This window comes from Sphaeramia orbicularis, chromosome 14 (assembly GCF_902148855.1).
Source record: "Sphaeramia orbicularis chromosome 14, fSphaOr1.1, whole genome shotgun sequence".
NCBI classification, from domain to species: Eukaryota; Metazoa; Chordata; class Actinopteri; order Kurtiformes; family Apogonidae; genus Sphaeramia; species Sphaeramia orbicularis.
In genome coordinates, this window is record NC_043970.1 from 2,555,898 (window position 1) to 2,579,966 (window position 24,069).

Consider the following 24,069-nt stretch of genomic DNA (forward strand, 5'->3'; position numbering starts at 1 on the left):
CACACACCCACTTATACCTACATCTGTACCAAGGTTAGAATAGTTTGGATTTTTCATTATACTTTAGTTTTATTTGGTTTTGACTTTTTTTTCTCTAATTCAGTTAGTTTTAATTCATTTTTAGAGCAGGTTTGTTAGTTTTTATTAGTTTTCATTATTTTCTAAATGCTTAGTTTTAGTTTAGTTTTATTCATATCTTTTCTCTTCTTCTCCGTCGTATTCAAATAAATCCCCGACAGGACTCTGCTGCTTTCTCCCAACTTTAGTCTGCATGTTTCCAGGTAGAGTGGGGACCAGAAGACGACTGGAAACCACAAGTGACAGACCCTTAAATATCAGATGGTGACAGCAGAGAAAATTGCTTGAGGGAAATAAATCGATTTCATATCAATCCGACATTGACAAAGATGAAAACGAAGGGAATTTTATCCATAATTTTTATACGTTTTAGTTTTATAAGCACACAATACAGTTTCAGTTAGTTATCGTTTTTTTCTATTAATTATTGTTTTTATTTATTTCAGTTAACGGAAATGCTTTTACAGTTGTGGTTTTCGTCATTTTGTTAGTTTTCATTAATGATAATAACCTTGATCTGTACACCAACCCACATCTGCACACCCATGTACACCCACACACACCATACAATAGAACAACCTGACAATCCAAGTATGATCACACCTTTCCTTGAACCAGATATTGTGACAAAGGTTCAAGGTTCATTTATTATTGGGATGCACTGAGACCAATACCAGTATCGGGTATCGGATCCGATACTCAGTTTGTGTACTTGTACTCGTACTCGTAAAAGTTCTTCGATACAACCGCACCGATACCACCTACGGTAGCGTGACATTCGCAGTTAAGTGCAACAGGTACGCAGCAGGGTTCTAATAGTTTTGGATTTTTCATTATAGTTTAGTTTTATTTAGTTTAAATTTTTTTTTCTCTAATTCAGTTAGTTTTAATTCATTTTTTGAACAGGTTTGCTAGTTTTTATTAGTGTTTGATTTTTTCTAAATGGTTAGTTTTAGTTTAGTTTTAGTATTTGATTTAGTTTTTCATATCTTTTATCTTCCTTGTCATCATATTCATATAAATCCCAGACAGGACTCTGCTGCTTTCTCTCAACTTTATTTTCCATGTTTCCAGGTCAAGTGGGGACCAGAAGACCACTCTAAACAAGAAGTGACGGACTGTTAAATATCAAATGGTGCCACCGGCTAAAACTGCTCGAGTGAAATAAGTCAATTTCATATCAATCCGACACTGACAAAGACAAAAACGAAGGGAATTTTATCCAGAATTTTTATACGTTTTAGTTAGTTTTGTACGCACACAATAGTTTCAGTTAGTTATCGTTTTTTCTTTTAATTATAGTTTTTATTTATTTCAGTTAACGAAAATGTTTTTTCAAATCTAGTTTTTGCCATTTTGTTAGTTTTCTTTAACGATAATAACTTTGGTACGCAGCGGAGGAGTAATGTCAGCAATGTGGAGATTTAACGAAATAAATGACGGTGACAAAAGTAACACTGACTGAAAGTTACATTAAAGACACAGATGGAGTATTCTGTTCGTCCTCTGCGTACATTCCATCCGTTTTCCAGGTGCTGGAGGATGCGTACCCAGACGGAGAATACCAGCAGAACCGTGGAGGTAGAGGATCTGTTCAAAGAGCCACTGTGAGAGTCAGAGAAAAACTACTGACACATTTAGGACAACTACCCTCATCAGTATCAACATTAGTATCACGTTAGTGTTACCTCTGTCGACTCCATGTTTATTATTACTGACTTTCTTCTTCTCAAAAAACTTTAGTTTTCTTTGTGTTATTTTTCCAGTATGGGTAATTCAGAGCAGCGCCCCCTGGTGGATTGACTGAGAAATGCTCATTCCAACATTAAATGTCAGTAGCAGCACTTTGTTCAAGTGAGACTAATGACAACGACAATAAAGCACATTTACAAAAGGAACTAAGAACTGGAATGGGATTATTAAGTACTCATATCAGCACTCGGTATTGGCAAGTACTCAAATGTAAGTACTTGTACTCGGTCTGGAAAAAAGTGGTATCGGTGCATCCCTAATTTATTGTCAGTCATTCATTGTAGCACAGGAAGAACGAAATGTGTACTCAGGTCCCAGTAAAAAAAAAAGAAAAGAAAAGTTAAATATATAAAAAACAGACATAAAAAAACACATACAGAAGTAAGACACTTAAAACACATTCACCTTTTAAAAGACCTTCCTTAGCAGCCGAGCAGAATAAAATGCATAATAAAGTGCATATGTATGTATGGTAAAGCGCAGCTCACTGATTTATTACAAATCTAGATCTTGTTTCAAAATAAATGTGGTTCTCTTTTGGTTGAACTCATTGAAATCCATCTGAATGCTCCTGTGTTCATACTGAGACACACTTGTTTGGGCTTTTGTTGTATATCTGTGGGTAGCAGACTGTTGGCTCTCTGGATCATAATAAAATAAAGTCTGTTCAAACCATATTTGCAGCTTCAGAAGTTGAAACCAGCCTTGTAACACCAATCTATGAATCTACGTCCAGTACACTGTATTCCATGGGGGTCAAACTCATTTTAGTTCAGGGGCCACTTTCAGCCAAATTTGATCTCCAGTTAGCCGGACCAGTAAAATAATAACAGGGAAAAAGTAAAATTATATTATGATCAGGTTTATATCTACAAAGTTCCCGTAAAAATCTGAATAACATCAACAACTTGAATTGTCCTAAGAAAAACAAATGCAATTTTAACAATATTCTGCCTCAGTTCATCAGTTTATCATTTACACATGTGCGTTACAATCACACAAAACATTTAGTAACAGGCAGAATATTGGTCAAATTGCATTTACTTTTCTTGACACATTTCCGTTTGTTCATATTTGTTCAGGTTATTCCCATTTTTTGTAAAAGTATAGTTTGGTAATGTAAACATTTTCATGTAATTTTACGTTTTTACACCTAAAAAAACAAAGAAACAATTTGGGGTTGTCATTATTTATAGGTTATTATGATAATATCTTACTGGTTCTGACCCACTTGAAATCTAATTGGACTGTATGTGTCTGTATGTGGAACCTGAATTAAAATGATTTTGACACCACTGATTGCACTGGTCTACATTAAAAAAAAAAAAAAAGATTTGCTTCAGAGATTACATGTGCTAAATGTTACGTATTTTAATAAGATTAATTGGAAAATAAATGACAAAAGTGCCGGTTTGCTGATGTTTTCAAGGTATATGATTAGGTGTTATTCCACATATATATTGGTTTATGTACATTTATATAATAGTTTTATAAATCTTCCACTAAATAGAACCTGTAAAGTGAATGTATTCTAATGTGCAGACAGTGTTTTGAAGTAGATCTTGTAGCTCTGAGACAAATATTCCTTTTGAGTCAAACCCATTCTCTTGTTAATTCTTGAATTTCACATTTTGACCCAAGGCTGTATCTTGGAAAGTTCAGCCAACCAGCATTTTTTACATGATTTTTCTTTATCAGTGACTCTCATGAGATAAAATTTCATTACTTTTATTCTGGAAGCATTTTCCTTGTAGACCAGTGTTGTTAATACCTTCAGTGTAATTTTTGCATTTCACAAATTCCATCCCGTGGGCCAGACTGGACCCTTTGGCGGGCCGGATTTGGCCCCCGGGCTGCATGTTTGACACCTGTGCTGTATTCCAACATTCTGGATGGATGAATCAGTGTTAGGCGTTGAATTTAAAAAAATGCCAATGCTGATGTCACGGCGCCATCACCTGTTCCAGCATGTTCTGCAGCCTCTCCGCCTCCAGGTCAATGACAAACTTCTTCTCTTGTCGTCGGTCCAGATCCTCCAGCAGTCGCCGGTAATTGGCGTCATTGAAGTTCTCTACACAGATGGCGCTGACCTGCCAGTTGTTTTGTCCCGCCTTCTCCATGATGGCCTGAAGGATGGCATATCCTGAGGAGTCACATGCACAGAATGAGAACAGCTTCATTTAGCAACAAAATCATTTAATCCTTTATATGCTAATTTGTAACAATGCTCCATTTACGCGCTGCAGATTGTGGTGAGCTCACAATGCTCATTATCTTTGTTTTGAAACATGTGTAATTAGTTTGTGAACATAAGTGACCAGCATGCAAATATTCACTTTAATCTTGGCTTTCTTTCATAATACAACAAACATCAGGCAACTTTATTGAGGTCAATCCAGTACCGACTGATGGGATGTCTGCTTACAATTAAAGGTGCAACAACACAAAGGACAGACGGACAGCTTTCAAAATCTTTCTCTCCAATTTGGACTTAGTAAACATAATTTTTTCAGGTATCTCCAGCTCTGTGATTACTTTGTAAAGGAAATACAATGTTCTGTGACAGAGACTCCCTCTCATCTAATGCAAATACTGGTAGACGCCTAGAGAGGTTCAATGAGATAAACAACACAAAAATACAAGGAGATATATTTTCACGCAAAAAATCAATGGCAGAGGGACCTGCAAGAGGAAATACCAAATGGGTTACAGTCAGAGGGATGGAAATCTCAAAACTGTACTACAAACTCACTGTCATGGAGGGAGTTTTGTTGGAAATGTCTGGTCCGTTTCTTTATAACACCTGCACGAAAATCACATTTTTCTGGAGTTCCCTCCTCCTCCTGTCTGTCCTCCTCTCTCCTCCTTCTCCTGTCTGTCCTCCTCTCTCCTCCTCCTCCTGTCTGTCCTCCTCTCTCCTCCTCCCCATCTGTCCTCCTCTCTCCTCCTGCTTCTGTCTGTCCTCCTCTATGCTCCTCCTCCTGTCTGTCCTCCTCTCTCCTCCTGCTTCTGTCTGTCCTCCTCTCTGCTCCTCCTCCTGTCTGTCCTCCTCTCTCCCCCTCCTCCTCCTGTCTGTCTTCCTCTCTGCTCCTCCTCCTGTCTGTCCTCCTCTCTGCTCCTCCTCCTGTCTGTCCTCCTCTCTCCCCCTCCTCCTCTTGTCTGTCTTCCTCTCTCCTCCTCCTCCTCATGTCTGTCCTCCTCTTGTCTGTCTTCCTCTCTCCTCCTCCTCCTGTCTGTCCTCCTCTCTGCTCCTCCTCCTGTCTGTCCTCCTCTCTCCTCCTCCTCATGTCTGTCCTCCTCTCTGCTCTCTCTTTGATTGATTGTGAATCACAAGCCTAGATAATATCGAACCAGTGACTGTTTATACTTCGTTCCAAGAGACCTTAACCCTTTCATGCATGTGTTATGAGAACCTTAGTCAAGATTTTTTTTTTCTTGAGTGTTTTTATTCCTCCTTAGAGATGAAAAAACAAAAAACAAAAAAAACAAAAACAATCCGATCATTTTTTTTTTTCATGGAGTTACAAAAATGTCCATGCATTTAATTTTTGAAGTAAAGAAACATGGTTTAAAACCCAATATCAGGAAGTACAGAAGAGGATTAGGGCTACTGGAAAAACATACAATAAATTAAAATAAGGTCCAATATATTGTATGTATTTTTTTTTAATTATTATTATGAAAAAAAGTCAGAATTCTGAGTTTAAAGTCAGAATTCTGAGGAAAAAAAAGTCCAAATTCTGAGATTAAAGTCCAGTGGCCCTAATCCTGTTCCGTAAGAAAGTGATATGGAAACAATGAAATAAAAACATTTTTAATGCTGCAAATCTGATGTTTTCTCCCATTTTAACATATTCTAATACTAGTTATTACTCACTTTATGGAGATCACATGCAAAAAAAACCTTTGTGTCTAACAAATAAGTGATTTACACTCAAACATGTTAGTGCAGATCAGTTTTATCAAGAACAGCAAAGGTACAGTAATGGTCTGAATGTCAGTGCATGGGATGGTGTATGAGCGTCCACTGTGTTGGCTGATATGGAACTAAAACAACAAAACCCATGAATATACAAGAGAACAGCTGGAGAACAACTGTCCACTGGAGTGACCACTGCACATGAAAGGGTTAAAGAATAAGCTGTGTTCATGTCTTCGACGTTGGCCAAATGTTACTGATGAAACTGAAGCGAGTCCTGGCTGAAGTATAGCTCAGTGAAGCATGTTAAGTCACAGAACATATTGTTGATAATTGCTAGTTTCAGACGCAGTAGCAGCCTGGCTTTACTAAACACAACATTCCTGGCAACACAAGCACTTATCCATCTGAAAGAAAGACTGAGCCCAAACCAACTCCTTGAACCCTTTCATCCAAACCAGACCTCTGCTTCTGCTCCAAACATGACAGCAGACTCATCCCATACAGTACTTGACTCTGGAAGGTGGGATGGGGGTCCAGGGTGGGGGGGTCCTTTTACTGTCAGAATTTTGTATAAAGAAGATGAGCGTCAGAGGAAACGAGGAAGCTGTGAGGGCGGCTGTTCTCCAGCAGGAACAGATGTCCCCCTTAAACGGCCCCTCCTGGTGGCCATCACAATCTGGCAACCCATCTCCCTTTGCTCCCAATTAGTGGATTAACCTGTGCTCTGGCAACCCGGCTCAGTCTCCACCTCCCCCTGCCCCCCCACCCCCCAGCCTCTTGCTCCCCATTAGAGGGATGTCGCTGCCAAGAGGGACCGCCGCTAGCAGCTCACACTCTGCCATGTTTTATGTCAGGCTTCTCTTCATGTAGAGAAATGTCCCCAGTTCCTCCTGAGGACAGGAAAAGACTGAGTGACATTCCAGTTTCAACTCAACAGCTGTTCAGACACTTGACCTAAACGAGAAGCAGCTATTGTTCATATATAGCTATAGCTTTTAAGCTTAAAGTTTTTATCTGTTTTATCTACTTAACTGATTTTGTTTTGTTTTCTTTGTTTTTCTCATGCCTATACTTTTTATTGCTTCTGCTGTAATGTTTTTAATCAGGGCTCTCAAACTCATTTTCTTTCAGGGTCCACATTCAGCCCAATTTGATCTCCAGTGGGCCAGACCAGTAAAATATTTACCCTTTCATGTATGAATTATGAGAACCTTATTCATGATTTTTCCCCCGTTTTAATTCCTCTTTAGGCATGGAAAAAAAAACAAAAAACAATGCGATTGACAGCTATTTATGAACCTATTTTTCATGGAGCTGCAAAAATGTCCACTCAAATGGATATGATGCGTTTAATTTTTGAAGCCAAGAAACGTGTATTTACTGGTACACTGTGAAAACTATGAAAAAAAAAACACTTTAATGCTGCTAATCTGATGTTTTCTCATATTTAAACATACTCTAATACTAGTTATTACTCACTTCATGGGGATAATATGCAAAAATACCCATTTTGTTAAAAAAAAAAGATAATTACAGTCTAATAACAGTTGATTTACACTGAAACGTGTTACTGCAGATCAGGTTTATCAAGAACAGCAAAGTTACATGGTGCATAAGTGTCCACTGTGTTGGCTGATATGGATCTAAAACAGCAAAACCAATGAATATACAAGAGAAGAGCAGTAGAATAACTGTCCACTGTAGTGACCACTATGCATGAAAGGGTTAACATAATAACCTATAAATAATGACAACTCAGAATTTTTGTCTTTGTTTTAGTGCAAACAAAAAAACTAAACAAAAAAACCCCCATTAAATTAAAAAAAAAATACTTACTTTTATAAACTATCCAAACAAAAAAAGATGTGAATAACCTGAAAAAACTGACATTTCTTAAAAAAAAAATAAGTGCAATTTTAACAATATTCTGCCTCAACTTATCATTTCTACATGTGCATTATGGATCAGATCTACAATGACACTCAACACTGAGGAACAGGCAGAAAAGAGTTTAAATTGTGCTTAATTTTCTTTAGACATTTCAGGTTGTTCATATTTGTTCAGATTATTCACATTTTATTGTTACAGGATAGTTTGTAAATGTAAATATTTTCATAATTTAATGTTATTTTTTGCACTAAAACAATGACAAAAATTTGTCATTATTTATAGGCATAGTGTAATAATATGGAGTCATTCTTTTCTGTCGGTCATTCTGCTGTTATTATTTAACTGTAGATCAGATTGGTCTGCATGTGGAACCTGAACTAAAATGAGTTCCACAGCCTTGACTGTGGAATTTTTGCACTTTGCAAATTCATCCCATGGGCCGGACTGAAACCTTTGGTGGGACGCATGTTTGAGACCCCTGCTTTTAATGTTTTATATAAAGCTCCTTGAATTGTCTTGTACATGAAATCTGCTATATAAATAAACCTGCCCTGCCTTGCCTATTGTTAATTTTTCAATTCTAAAAATGCAGGAAATAACGTGTGTACTAAGTGTACAGAATGCTAAAATGTTTACACATGCCACAAAATGGTATTTATTTATTTATTTGTTTGTTTGTTTTTTAGTAATTATGCTGTAATGTTTCTGTTAGTATCGTCATTTTTCCAGACCCCACAAAACTGTATTGTATGTAGAACTTTTCAAATAAAACAAAATCACCAAAGTATTTTACTTTTCAAAAGGTGCCCAAATTTTTGTCTGCTAATGCAGCTACCAGTCTGCAACAAGGTTCTAATAGTTTTGGATTTTTCATTACAGTTTAGTTTTATTTAGTTTTGACTTTTTTCTTCTCTAATTCAGTTAGTTTTTAATTAGTTTTAGAGCAGGTTTGCTAGTTTTTATTTTTATTAGTTTTTGTTATTTTCTAAATGCTTAGTTTTAGTTTAGTTTTAGTTTTTTTTTAATATCTTTTCTCTTCTTCTCCGTCGTATTCTAATAAATCCCAGACAGGACTCTGCTGCTTTCTCCCAACTTTAGTCTCCATGTTTCCAGGTAGAGTGGGGACCAGAAGACGACTCTAAACCACAAGTGACGGACTGTTAAATATCACATGGTGCTGCTAGCAAAATTTGCTTGAGGGGAATAAATCAATTTTATATCAATCCAACATTGACGAAGATGAAAACGAAGGGAATTTTATCCATAATTTTTATACATTTTAGTTAGCTTTGTAAACACACAATACAGTTTCAGTTAGTTTTTTTTCTATTAATTATAGGTTTTATTTATTTCAGTTAACGAAAATGTTTTTACAATTCTAGTTTTTGTCATTTCGTTAGTTTTCATTAATGATAATAACTTTGGTGTGCAACACTAGTAATCTGCTGCACTGAAAAATTTGGTGTAAGAATATTTAAAAAAGCACATTCAAATCATAAGTACTGAACATAGAATAGGGCAGATATTGTAATAACATGTTCACTAAGTCACTGACAAACAATGACAATGATAGAGACATGAACAACGTTAGTTATGCCTGTTTTATTTACATTTTGGAAAAGACTCACTTTTGTTGTGACACTGAACTGAGTAACTTCAGCTCAAACAGGTCACTAACATGGCATTAGAAAGAAATTAAATAAAAAATAGATTAATTAAAGAAACATACTTAAAGTGTAGAGATTTTGGATTCATGTGACCACCAACATGAACTGAAATGCTCCCGTTTGGACCCTGGATAACACTTTGCATCAGGGGCTTTGTAATGGAACAGTTATGTAATAAGTAATAAAGCCTGAACAAATCCTTAGAATGGTCTTAATAACATTGTTCTATATTGATAAGACTAAGCGCTAATTACAGCATTGCAAACGCCCTTTCAACTAGTTATAGTAAAGTGTGCAGTTAACTGCCTGTAGATGTGTATTGGGTTGTGTATTAATCTTAAACCTTCACTGAACTGTTATTGTTAACAAATGATTATGAATGTACGACATAAGTTAACCTCGCATTTGTAGCTCTTTTAAAAACTTTTATATTTATTACAAGCACCTTAATATAATTATGAATATCTGGAACAAATTAACTGCCATTCCATCCATTAACTGGATCAGTGTTTTTCAACCCTGGGGTTCGGGACCCCACTTGGGGTCGCCTGGAATTCAAATGGGGTTGCCTGAAATTTCTAGCAATTGATAAAAAAAATAAATAAATAAAAATAAATAAATAAGAAATATGGTGAGTTGACAGAGACAATCACAATACATAAAACACATGAAAAACTGAGAAGCTGAAACTGCAGCACGACTGTTGATCTGTCAAATGTTCATTGTGGTCAGTTTCAGATGTTGCAGCTCTTTCATAATTCATAGTTTCAGTTCTTGTTTGTTCAGTATTAATTGTCCTCCTTGTAAATCACAGCTGGACTGACTGTACATATCCTGACCAAGGAAAATAAAATTCTCCCTTTGTGCAGTAATCTACACCTGGATTTTCTGCCTCCATCCATAATAATATATATTATATAGACTAAATGTGTCTAAAATTAATTTTTATTTGCAACATAGTATAGCAAACTATTACATGATCAAAAATAAATTAATTTTAGCCAAAAAAAAAAGTCTTAGTTTTGAATGTCTGGGGTCGCCAGAAATTTGTGACATTAAAATGGGGTCATGAGCCAAAAAAGGTTGGAACCACTGATATAGATATTTCAGTGCAGTGCAAGTCTTTGGATCAATGAATTAACGACCACTGAAAAACACTGACATGAAGGCAGAATGCGCAGTGACTGTGGTCCGAACCCGGCTTGTACTTCTTGCTTGAACATTTCCTTTGCAGCGTTTGTTCAGCTCCTCCCAGGGACTGCAGGCTGATGGTGGCTGATGGCCCAGTGTGATGCCATGTGTCTCTTATTATTTCAGATGAAGCTTTTTGTACATGCTCCCTGACAAAACAGTCATAAAAAGACCGAGTGTGCCGGGTAGGAAGCCTCAGACCAGGCTGAAACGACTCCCTGAGGGAACGGCAGCTACTTTACTACTATTGACTGTATTGACTGAAGTGCTTCAGCTACAAATGAGCTGCTGTCGCAGCTCGGTGGCCAGGCCTCCATTTCACCTGCTTTTTCTGCAGTTGGAAATTGTGAACTTCTATAGAAAAAGTGGGAGTTTGACAATAAAAACGTCATGTACTGTAAAAAATGCTGCAAACTGACATGAGACTGTGTAGAGATGAGTTGACGGGTCTCATATCACTAAAACTAAGCCCAGTCAAGTAAAGTCAAAGCAACTTGAGTGGATCCCATTGGTCAAAATGTGCCTTTAGGAGCACAGACTCCCTTTGATAGTTACAATTCAGTCTACATTAACCCATTAAGGCCCAAACATCCACCACCGACCAAAACCATCTACTGATCTAAACTGTTGGATACCTGTTGATCCACTAATCCTATCAATAGAGATGGGAATCAAGAACCGGTTCTTTTTGAGAACCAGTTCCCAGTAGCTCAATTCCTTGGAATCATCTGCCTGCCTGCTTAACGATTCTGCTTATTGATTCCACCTTCATTGCGCATGCGTGATGATGTCACATGCACGCTGCATTGTTCTGGTCAGAACGTAGCCAACATGGCGCTGAGGCAGAAACGGTCCAAAAAGAAGACACCAGGTTCAGTGGAACACTGTCAAAGCTTCCATTTCTTCTAAAGGGTGAAATCCCTCCAATCTGCTCAAACATTTGTCCACAGCATGTGATTCATTTACAGGAATGTCACGTATTTGATATGTTCCGTAGCGACACTTGTGCATCTAGTGGTAGAGCAGACACCAGGCCGTCATCCAGGCCCGGTTCCGGTGCGGGCAACAAAAGTCCTGCCTCCTCACATAAAAGGTTCCGAACGGGGGTCGCTGGGAGCCTATCCCAGCTACTTACAGGCGAAGGCGGGGTACACCCTGGACATTTCACCAGTTCATCTCAGGGCTGAACATATAGAGACAAACAATCACTGTCACATTCACACCTATGGACAATTTAGATTAACTAATTAACCTATCAGTGCATGTCTTTGGATGGTGGGAGGAGCCAGAGTACCCGGAGAGAACCCACACAGACACGAGGAGAACACACAAACTCCACACAGAAAGGTCCCACCCCCATCGACTGGTGTTGGAATCGAACCCAGGACCTTCTGTCTGTGAGGCACCAGTGCTAACCACTGAACCACCGTGTCATCCTTCTCTTAAGACATTTCAGGTTATTCACATTTTTTGCAACATTATACTTTGTTTTAGTGTAAATACATGAAAATATTTACATTTACAAAGAGAAACATTTGAAGTTGACATTATTTCTATGTTATTTTGAGAGTATTTTACTGATTTGACCCACTTGAGATTGAATTGTTCTGAATGTGGAACCTGAACTAAAAGGATTGTTAATATTTTAGTGCAATTTTTGCATTTCACAAATTCATCCCAAGGGCCAGACTGGACCCTCTGGTGGGCCGGATTTGGCCCCCGGGCCGCATGTTTGACACCTGTGTTTTATGGCAAGAGGAGGGAGACTGTTGTCACAGCAACCGACGAGGAGGTGGATGACGATGTCCCATAACAATAACAATATCAATAACAAAAACTATAATAAGGTTGAATTTTTGAATTTCAGAGTATTTCACTGAGTGCCCTCTAAAGGGTTAAAGGACATCTGTCTTATCCCTGTAATGGAGCCAGTGTGTGTGGACAGATTCATCAGTTCTACGTACGTCTACATTAAACTCCTCTAAACTGCACATACATGAGCGGCGGCGTTCTGCTGCTCATACGATGATGTGATGCGCTGTCATGTCTGATCGTGCGCTGCGCTGCGTACAGCACACAGACAGGCGGCGGGCGAAGAGGCCAGCTGATTACCAGCTGATAAATGTGTAGCCCCGCGGCTGTATGTGGAGCAGCAGCCAACCACAATCAGCATCAGCATCAAACACACAGCGGCTACAGGCCGGTGGGCGGCGCCACGCCAACCCACAGCCGTGCTGATTGGACCAGGGCTGGTCCTGACTGCACTGGCCTATAGGGTCAGGATCAGTGGGCGGAGCCAGTTATTCAGTCCAAACGTCAGCGTCCACAGTGTGTCAATAAGATGCATTCATCAGTCCACCGGCCCAGTCTCATTTCTTCACTCATCTGTGTTTCCTCTCTTCTTCTTACATGTTCTTCCCTTCCTCTTCTTTCGTTGTCTGGTTCCTCTCCTCTCTTGTTGTATTCTTTTCTCTCATCTCTTATACTTTATTCTTGTTTTCTCCTCTCACCTTATCTCCTAACTTTTCATTCTCTGTCCTTTCCTCTCTGTTTCATAGTTCCTTGGGTGCCTTATTCTTTCTTTTCTTTTTCTTCTTCTCTACTTTCCATCCCTTCCTTCTTATTTCATTTCTCATCTTCTTACCTCCTCTCTCTTGTTTCCTGTCTTGTCTCCTTGTTTCTTGTCCTGTCCTCTGGTTTTTATCTTCTTTTCTAGACCCCTTTATTATTCTTCCCTCTCTCTTCCTTCCTTTCTTTGTTTCCTCACTGCTCTGCTCTTTACTCCCACATCCTTTCCCCTTACTCCTTTGTCTCCTTCCTCTTTGTATTCATCTCCCACAGCCTCTTCTCTGTTTTTCTCTTGCCGTCTCCTTTTTGCTTCATCTCCTCCCAGATTTTTTTCATTCCTCTACCTTTAATTCCTCTCCTCTCCCTTTCCCCTCTCCTATGGTGGGTCCTCCTTTCCTTTCCTTTCCTTTCCTTTCCTTTCCTTTCCTTTCCTTTCCTTTCCTTTCCTTTCCTTTCCTTTCCTTTCCTTTCCTTTCCTTTCCTTTCTGTAGAATGTCTCTTTTTCCAGTTAGGTTCCCTTCACTTCTTAGTGTTATTATTGGCTGTGAACGTCTATGGGTTTATAGGAGCTCCGGGAACAGCAGATGGGACTGGAACACATTGACAAAGTCCTACAGCGTGCAGCCCTTGTATCCCCGGTACTTTGAAGCAGGAATCAGACTGGCGCTCATTGACTGCGCTCAGCCATGCGTGGGCTGATTCCACATTATAGTCGATACTGGATGAACGTCTGCTGCAGCCTGCACCCAAAAGCCTCCTGAAAAGCACACACATGTAATAACAGAGAGCGCTTAAGTGAACATAAAGTCAACCGCTGCTGACATGTGCACACACTCGCACCCACGTACAAATAAAGAGCACGTAGACACATTTCAAGTGTTGAGGCAGAAAAGTCGGCCTCTTCAGGACAACTGTCTGAGTACACTCCGATGAAAGACGAGAACGCTCTGTACGCAAATATGAAAGGTATGTATCATAATCAGAACCACACAGTGATTCTTTTCCATATAGGCGGTGCATTTTCAGCCCTTCTGCAGCGTTTTACTCATTGGCATTTTTAGGAATGTGAAAGATGCCTGTGCACAGAACAGCCCATTAACCCAGAAAGACCCAAACTATAACTGAAAAAAACAGTAAAAAAACGCCAAACCTACATGATCACTAAATTAGATATACCAAAATATCCTATTTTCACTGAAAAATGCAAAAATGCATAGGATAATATTATAATAAATGGTGATAAATCTCTTGGGAAAGACAAAAAAAATCATCTGGACGTTACAAACAAAAACAGTTGTGGGTGTTTAAGGGTTACTGGAAGGAAAATGGAAAGATTGCATGGGAAATGCTTGAGATGTTATAGATTTTATACTCTTAAGTTCAACCATTTGGTTTTCTGTTAGCATCTGATACTTCAACTTATTTTGATGCAGATTTTCAATACCAACAACCATTTTCTTTCTTATTTTTCATCTTGTTACATTTGCATGACAAATAGAACAAGATGAAAATGAAGTATAAGGAAAAAAAAGTTGCGACAACATGAAAAGCATGTAAAAGATTCAAGAAGGCAAAAAGTAGATCAAAGACATAAAACACCCAAAAAATGGGTACATAAACTCAGTAAAGACAAGACAAAAATGACATTAACAATATAATGAGGCAAAAATATATATGATATAAAAGTGAGAGCGTGTAAAAGATACATTAAGATGAAAAAAAAGCATAAAAACAACAAGATGAATATGACATGAAAGATTTAGAAGACCAAAATCATGTTTAAGATGTAAGAAACTAAAACAGTAGAGGGAGACTGTTTCTGCTGCTGAAATTGAAAACTGAAGTCAATGCTTGTCATTTTCAGTCTTGTTGTTTTTGACTGGACTTGAAGTGAGAATGCTTTAACAGTTGTAACATGTCATTTCATTACACTGACATTATATCATGTGAGGATCAGTTCACTTTAGACACAAACAGGCAATATAAATGTCCTTGAAAGGCCGACTTAAGACTGTTATCACTTTTACCACAGTCTGCTTTTACACATCCGTCCTTTTGCCCCCTCTGATTTTCGGTGGTCATCAGACTGACATTTCATTCAGCCGTATCTGCTCAGGGAATCTGTGGTGATCCAGTTATTTTTTTTTTTCTTTGCTGCTCTGTCATATCTCTGACAGCTCTTGTTTCCTGCTGTTAGAGTGACAATAACTGCAGCACAGAGGCAGAGCCCAAACATCAGCCATCAGTCAGCTGAAATAAGTGGCTGTCTGCTTTCAGCACCATGGACAGCGCTGTGACTTACAAAAAGGCATTGAGGGCCTTTTTATTGAGGCTCCGTGTGTCCTTCACCCTCTGACACTGTCATCTATTGTCCAGATTGTAAAGCCCCTTGAGACAAGTCTGTGATTTGTGACATGGGTCTAAATAACACTGACTTGACATGACCTTTTATCAGTACGTGGATTATGTGTGGAAGTATCTTTAGGTGTAATACAATAGCAATGGCAGACAAGATGATGGCTTCGAAAAAAATCCTGTTTCTAACTGATTCCATTCAACTCATTCATAAAAAAATAACTTTTTTTTTTACTCCAGTCTCACTTTGTTTGGACACTCCTATAAGAGTTCTAGTGACCCTTTTTGAATTACACACACATTCTATAGCTGTGGTTAAAAAGTTACACTGACCTTAAACCTGTTAACATTTATCGGGAAAATAACAAATTTTGGTAATTTCTGTAATGATATACTGAACATCAAAAGAAACTTATCACATATTCTATGTGATGCCATTTCACACCATTTTATTAAATATGAAAACAAATTCTTTCTTGTTCTTAAAAAAACATTTAATTTACAAACAAAATACAACAAACAACAAAACAGTGGATGAGTATCCAGAGGATAATGTAAAATATGACAAAGGGTAGTTCAACAAAGTTCACATTTAGCAACAAGCAACATTATTAATCCACAGCAGGTCAAAGATTGACCAAATGGGGCCTCCCTAATCCGAATGACAAACGGCATGGAATAACAAATGACATAACCCTAACCCTAACCCTAACCCTAGTGGTCATTTGTTATGCCATGCCATTTGTCATTCAGATTAGGGAAGCCCACCAAATGGTCCAGATCAATGTCCTCAATACTGGGTGTGTCCTCCCTGAGCCCTAACACAGGCTGCGCACCTTCTGCACATACTCTGGACTAACCTCCTGATCCTATCTTGGGGGATGTTGTCCCACTCTTCCTGAAGGGCCTGTATGAGCATCTGGCAGTTGCCAGGTGCTGGATGCCTAGCATACATGGATCTACCAAGAATATCCCACAGATGTTCAATGGGATTGAGATCAGGAGAGTATTAAAAAAAAAGACATTTATTACATACAACAAAGAAGTGGTGATAAGTTTCTTTTGATGTTCATCTTATATTTTGCTGAACAACTCACTTTTTCCTGTTTTTTTTCTGATTTGATCTTATAACCTTTAAATTGACTCTGAGCTTTTATGACCATCTACATCTGTAGTAAATTAAAAATAGGAAAACAAATGATTTATACTGAAAAATGTAAAATACAGACAACAGTACTATAATAAATGGCTATAAATCATTAGGGAAAGACAAAAAAACAAAACAAAACAAAAAAACATTTGGAAGTTCTGACATAGTTGTGGGTCTTTAACCCTTTATCGGGCAAGTGACTACTATTGGTAATTTCTGCTTAAATTAAATATGGGGCCAATCCTGTGCCTCAGTGAGGTCCTGAAGTATGTTGGTTTTTATAAAACTATACAGTGATTCAGACAGATTTTATAGACATTTTGAAGCTGTAAATAGTGAATATGAGTGATTTTTGTCAGTTTATGACCTTATAACACTTGTTTTATTGCATGTGTTTACTTTTTAGCAAGTGCTGCTTGGATGTTTTATGGCAAGAGGACAAATTTCAGAGTATTTCAGTGCCCTAAAAGGCGTTACGTAACTGTTTAATGCAGTTTACTGTTTTACCCTGTCTACACATTCTATACTTGGTCAGGCCATCACATGTGGATGTATACTCTTACTCTTAGTCCCTGGGTTAGTCTAAATGATGCCTTCACAATACCATGGGTAACATTGGGTTAGTTTTAGGCATGAAAACAATTTAGTTAGGTTTAGGAAAAAAAAAAACAGTCAGGGACGGCTTGTATAAGAAAGACAAAGAGAGAAAAGGCAAAAAACAGGACATGAACTCTGGTCTCTATTAGCAGCATAACTGGCTCATACTAAGGTGTTGTTTTTTGTTTTTTTGTTTACAACTTCTACAATGCAATGGACTCACACTAGTTTCTGTCTCATACCCTGTGTGTTGAAACTGGTACCAGAGACATAGAAAACAGACGTTTGAGTTTCATGACACAGTGACAGAATGTGATGACTCTAGACTTTCAGTGATTTAGTGCTAGCATTAGCTTGGTGACTTTCCCCTTTCACCTCTGGCTCATCTTCAGTCTCATTTTCTTCGCCATGTATGATCCTCTCTGTCTCAATAAATGCAGGCTAGGACAGCTAGAGGGTCATTTTGAAGCTTCGGTATATTTGTTAGGTTTGTGGCTTTAAGATTACTGCTCCATTAGCATAAGCATTAGCATTAGGTACATTAGTTAATGTAAATATTAATGTGGCATTTCATTTTATGGTCAGTCAGCTAGCCTGTTATTTATGTGTTTATACATTCTGCAGAGTTGAAAATGTCAATGGAAATGTCAATGTTTGTGTTAACATTTATTAAGTAGGAGAAATTACTTGGTAGTGTTTAAGATGACAGGTTAGTAAATAGTGCAGTTTGTGTTTTCTGTAAATTAGTATTAGCATTAGCCTGGTGAGTTCCAACCCTTCCTCCTGCCATATTTAGCCGATGAGTTTCATCAAAATGCCAAAATGGAGCTTTAACTCTTTCATGCATGACATTACTACAGAGGGCAGTTATTCAGTCTTAGAGTAAAGCAGCATTATTTGCAGTAATGACTCCAAAACTTTACTGTTCCATTACATTTTCTAATATTTGTTAGGCTGACTTTACTGTAAATGTTGCTGTGACATTTGAAAATCCCTACTGTGGGATAAATAAAGTCTTATCTTATCCTGATAAGGAATCCTGTTTATCCTGTTTAACAAATCCAAGACATGTGGTTATAAACAAATTCTCTAAAAAGAATATAATCCCTGATTCATGACATTCACCACAGTGGACAGTTACAGTTTACACTGAAATGATATGATTTCTTAAATCAGTGATATATTGTATTTGTGGAAAGAGCTTTATTTATGTGTTTATGACCAAAACAATAACACCATTACATGTTAAACTGCTGATGGATGGAATCCACTATAATAAATAGCTGTGTATTACAATAAAGAAATAAAATATTGAAGAAATAGAATTGTTTTATGTCAGAAACACAACAGTGGTCAAAAATAGAAACAATTAGTGTTATTACACAGTTACTGTAAACTGACTGAGTTCAGGTTGGCTGATACAGAGACAGCAGTCTGCTGTTTGGAAGACAAACATGACCAAGTATTATCTCATGTCTTAACTTAAAGTAAAAAATAATTTACAATAAAGTCAAATATGATCTAAATCACTCAAAAAATTGGGTCTGACAAACTTGTGAATTTTGTATGAAAAAATTCCCATATTTGCTCAAAGGTACATGGCATTTTCAAACCAATCCAAACAAACCTAAGTTGGTCTTGAAAGAACATTTATGATGTGTCTAAAAAATAAAACAAAAGAACTGAACAAATAGGTCAATAAATAAAAATAGACATAATTACATATGTTTAAAGCACATACATTCGTTAACATTTTTCACAATTCGGGAGAGAACTCATAATTTGAGAAGATAAGGTGATTTCACATTGCCTTAATGTCGAACTCTTCGTAAATGTTTTTGTCTGTATGTGGAGTGAAACTTTGGAACAGTCTGGACATCCAACACAATATAAATATCCACAGGTTTAATCTGGTATATGAACATACGGTCTGGTCCCAGTTAAAAGGTAAAGGTCTTAATACTGATGTTACATCAATATTCTGTCTACAGTGTTGATGTGTGTTTGTTGTTCCTCACTAAGTTGGTATGTGTTGTCCTTTACCTTCTGCTGTTGTTCTTCTCATTACTGGGATGTGCTGTTCTTTACCATTAGTGCTATTGCAGTTTTCTTACCATTGTTGGTATGCAATTATTATTATAATGTAAGTTAACGGTTGTTACCCATGGTAATACCACCATGAACGTATATTGTTCCTATGTTTTCACACATATTTTGGATATATAATGTAAATACTGTTGAACTAGTTTATTCTAATCTGGTACAGGTCTATTTGTTCATTGTCCTGGTTTGAAGTTTAAATACAGGAGTAAGTATTTGAAATGTCATTATGTTAGGTTATTGATGAGAAATGGGGATGGGATTAACCCATACAGGCCCAGTGCTACTTTTGTGGCAGTTCCCTTTTTTTTCATTATTTTTACCTTTTCTTAAGTGATTTATCACATTTATTCAAATAATACGGCCAGTATTTTTCTTCCATAAGTGAAAATCAGGGTTTTTTTTCTCTACATTTTATTTACTGATCATGATTGATGTCCATAAAAGCTCAAATTAAAGTTGAGGGTCATTATATCAAAAACAGAGAAACTGGAGGAAAAAGGGACTTTTTTAGTCAAATCTATTATTAACTGAACGTAAACCAAGTGTGTCCATCCACTGTCATTGATCCAACTCCACGGGTTTTACTGGTCAATCAATGTTGTAGAAGATGACGGTGTTTCCACGGTAACTACAGAGCCTCTGAATGTCCAAATGGGTCATATCTGATGACCATGAAAAGATGAATAACTGTATTTTTCACCCATTATTTACATGTATTGATAGGATTAGTGGATCAATAGTTATTTAAATTGTTATATCAGTAAATTATTTTGGTTGCCAGTGGGTGTTTGAGTCTTTATGGGTTAAATGGGTTTTCTTCTTCCCACTCCTTTTCAAGCAAAAATGAATGAATTTGAACTTGCAAGTAATCTGTTGAATGTATTTGCATTATCAGATCCTGTTGTATGTAGGTCATTTGTGTTGTAAAATGTTTACTCATTTGTTCGAAATAAATGAAATGAATGAAATGAAAAGCACAATGGTACAAAAAAAAACAAAAAAAAAAATTGGATCCTTGCCTGATTTTTTTTTAATTGGACTTGTTGCTGAGAAAGTGCATAAGGAACAGTCTTTAATCACCCCTTTAGAACGTTCTTAATATTCCTGACACAAACCACTGCTGATCTGAAGTCAGTCATGACGCCGCATCGAAACAACCTTAAAAAAGTCACATTGCGCGTCCTGAACACAGTGTTCCAGCTGCACACCTCTGTCGTGCATTTGAACCACACTCAGATACAAGTAGGTTTAGTCGCAAAGAGAGAAGGCTTTTTACCCAGTGGAGCATGTCGAACCTGAGATAAGAGACAAGGAGGCAGGGAATGAGTTGTTCTAAAGACACCGTCCTCACTCTGCAGCCAATCTGTCCCCTCAGCAGCGCTCCCACAACCAAAAAACCATGACCACCTTCTGGAAAATGTAGAAAAGCGAGATGCCGAGATGAGATCCAGGCAGTCGTCCATATCCATTCTGTCTGGTAATGGAAATGTGACGTGAAGGAAGAAGGATGAAGTGCAAAAATATCAACTGGGGTTTGGATGTCGTAGGGAAGATGGCTGGAAAGGGATCGAAAAAATGAAAAAAGGCAAAGGAAGAAATAAAAAAAGAAAAGCATAAGAGAGGATGAAGGGTGGCAGTAATCCTCATTAGAGCTGTAGCTATTGATTATTTTTGTAATCGATTAATCTATTGATTATTTTCTTCAATTCAATCGATTTGAACAGGTGAAAAATAGTAACATCTGAAAATGACAAAGAACGTGTCCTTTATTCCAGAACCAGCTGAAACAACAACCACAAAAAGTATCAAAGTAAAAGGATATAGAAAAAATCGGACCAATGGTCCTGTAGCTTACCGGCCAAATTCAAAGCTTTGGGAAATGTATCCAGGTGCCATTTATTCTCACCCAGTTCTGTGTATTTATTCTATTACAGAAATAGTCCATGTTTTGGTCATATTCCAATCAGATCTGTAAAAAATTCAAATTCCAACTTGATATCATTGACACTGATTTATTGGATCAATCCACTTCCTATCTGTTATAATGGGAAAATTTGTCAAAGTCGCACCAAATCCAGAATCAGATCCGGATTGAAATAATTTCAATCCCTTGTGTTGACATCATCATACAGAAGCTGTATACCAAATCTGAAGTCAATCAGAACCGTAGTTTTGGAGAAGAAGACAATTGAAACTTTTTCCCCATAAGAGTCCATGTTAAATTTTGCGTCAGTTCCCGGATCCAGAAGAAGATCCTGATCAGCATGTGGACATTATGTTTTGGTCATCTCCCCCATCAGTGTCATGTCTGCTCCCAGACTGTGTCTGGATTTGTCTGTCTTTTCTGTTTTGTCTGTCATTTCCTGTTTTATTTTGTTAAGTTTCCCTCTTGTGTCATGTCTGGTGTCTTTACTTCCCCTCCTTGATTGTTTCACCTGCTCCTGATTACCTGACTCCTCCCTGATTATCTCCACCTGTGTCCAATTGTCTTCCCTCCCTCTTGTGTATTTAAACCCTGTGTTTTCCCCTGTTTCTTTGCCAGTTTGTGTTCTACCTTTGTGTGCTCACTTACCAGCATTTTTTGGATACCTGTCAGTCTGTCTGCCCGTTTTGACCCTTTTTGCCTTCCGACCACCGATTCTGCCTGTCCCTTGTCTGCCTGCTCGTCTGGTTCTGACCTGGTTTGTACATCGACTTCTGATTCTGCCTATTCCCTGATTACCTCAGCCTCCAACGTGTTACCTTGTGTTTCGACCCTCGCCTGGACTTCGACCGTGAGTAGCCTTTCCCTCATGTCCCGTTGCCTCCTGAATTGCCCTCCTGTGTATGACCTGGCTTGTTTTTTGACTATCCTCTGTTTTGCCCTAGTCAGGGTGTTGACGGGAATCCTCCGTCTCGGCCGTGCTGACCATCCATATTCCCCGCTCACAGCCCGGACGAAGAGTCCTGAATCACACGTCTTCACAGATGTGTTAACTATTTTGTGCTGTGTTTTTACTACTGTGATTGTGTTTAATAAACACTCTCAATTGGTCATCTGTGTTCTGGTCTTGCATTTGGGTTCAGCCTTTGTACTAGTCCCATTACAATCAGGGCTGGACTAAAGAAATTTCAAGTTGATATCATTTATATTTACTGAGTTATTGCATCCATCCACTTCCTATCTTTTATAATGGGGAAATTTTCCAAAGTGGCACCAAATCCAGAATCAGATCCGGATCCAAATAATCTCACTAAGTTTTGTTGACATCATCATAAAGAAGCTGTATCCCAAGTTTGAAGTCAATCAGAACTGTAGTTTCGGAGAAGAAGACGATTGAAATTTTTGTAAATGGAAGTCAGGGCTGTCAAACTCATGTTAGTTCAGTTCCACATTCAGCTAAATTTGATCTGCAGTGGGCCGAACCAGTAAAATAACAGAATAATATAGAAATAATGTCAACTCCAAACTTTTCTATATGTTTTAGAGTGAAACAAGTAAATTTACATTATGAAAAGGTTTACATCTCCAAACTATCCTTTCAAAAGATGTGAATAACATGAACAAACTGAAAAAATAAATGTCATTTTAACAATTTTCTGCCTCAGTTTATCATTTACACATGTACATTATAACTAACAGATCACAGTGGATCTACAAACACAAAACATTTTGTAACAGACAGAATAATGTTAAAATTGTACTTACTTCTCCTAAGCCAGTGGTTTCCAACCTTTTTTGGTTCGTGACCCCATTTTAACATCACACATTTCTGGTGACTCCCAGACATTCAAAACAGAGACTTTTTTTTTTTTTTTTGCTAAAATTAATTTGTTTTTGATCATGTAATAGTTTCCTATACTAAGTTACAAATAAACATTAATTTTAGACACATTTAGTCTATATAATGTATATTATTGTGGACGGAGGCAGTAAATCCAGGTGTAGATTACTGCATAAAGGGAGAATGGGATTTTCCTTGGTCAGGATCTGTCCAGTCAGTCCAGCTGTGATTTACAAGGAGGACAATTAATACTGAACAAACAAGAACTGAAACTATGAATTATGAAAGGGCTGCAGCATCTGAAACCGACCACAATGAACATTTGACAGATAAACAGAACCACAGTGCTGCAGTTTCACACTCAGGTTGTCTTTTATGTAGTGGAATTGTCTCTGTCAAGTTACCATATATTTTTTTATTAGTAAGTTATTACTATTTTTTTAATCACTTACAAGAAATTTCAGGCAACCCCATTTGAATTCCAGGTGACCCCACACGTGGTCCCGACCCCAAGGTTGAAAAACACTGTCCTAAGACATTTCAGGTTGTTCATATTTGTTCAGGTTATTCACATTTTTTGCAAAATTATACTTTGTTTTAGAGTAAATACATGAAAATATTGATGTTTACAAAGAGAAAAATTGTGAGTTGTCATTATTTATATGTTATTATGATAGTATTTTACTGAATCCTGCCCACTTGAGATTGAATTGGTCTGAATGTGGAACCTGAACTAAAAGGATCATTAATATCTTAGTGTAATGTTTGCATTTCACAACTTCATCCCAAGGGCCGGACTGGACCCTTTGGCGGGCTGGATTTGGTCCCTGGGCCACATGTTTGACACCTGTGGAGTAAGTGATGGATCCAATGGAAAATAGTCAACATATACATTTTCTGCCTTTTTGTCCTCGTCTCTTCTGTTGTTTGTGTTGATCCTGGCATCATGTTGCGTCACAATAAGTGTCCGTGTGAAACACAACAGTGGAACCAATGTTTAACAGCAGAGAAATGAAGGAAACCAAGCGTTGA

At 37.7% G+C, this 24,069-nt stretch overlaps 1 protein-coding gene across 1 annotated transcript in view; it reads right to left on the reverse strand.

Annotated features, from left to right (window-relative positions):
* LOC115433213 (glutamate receptor 4-like) overlaps positions 1-24,069 on the reverse strand; it is a 343,230-nt gene that overhangs the window by 170,167 nt on the left and 148,994 nt on the right. The window contains exon 4 of the mRNA XM_030154500.1: positions 3,789-3,973. Within this exon, the coding sequence (XP_030010360.1) occupies positions 3,789-3,973 (185 nt within the window). The remainder of the gene's footprint in view (positions 1-3,788; positions 3,974-24,069) is intronic.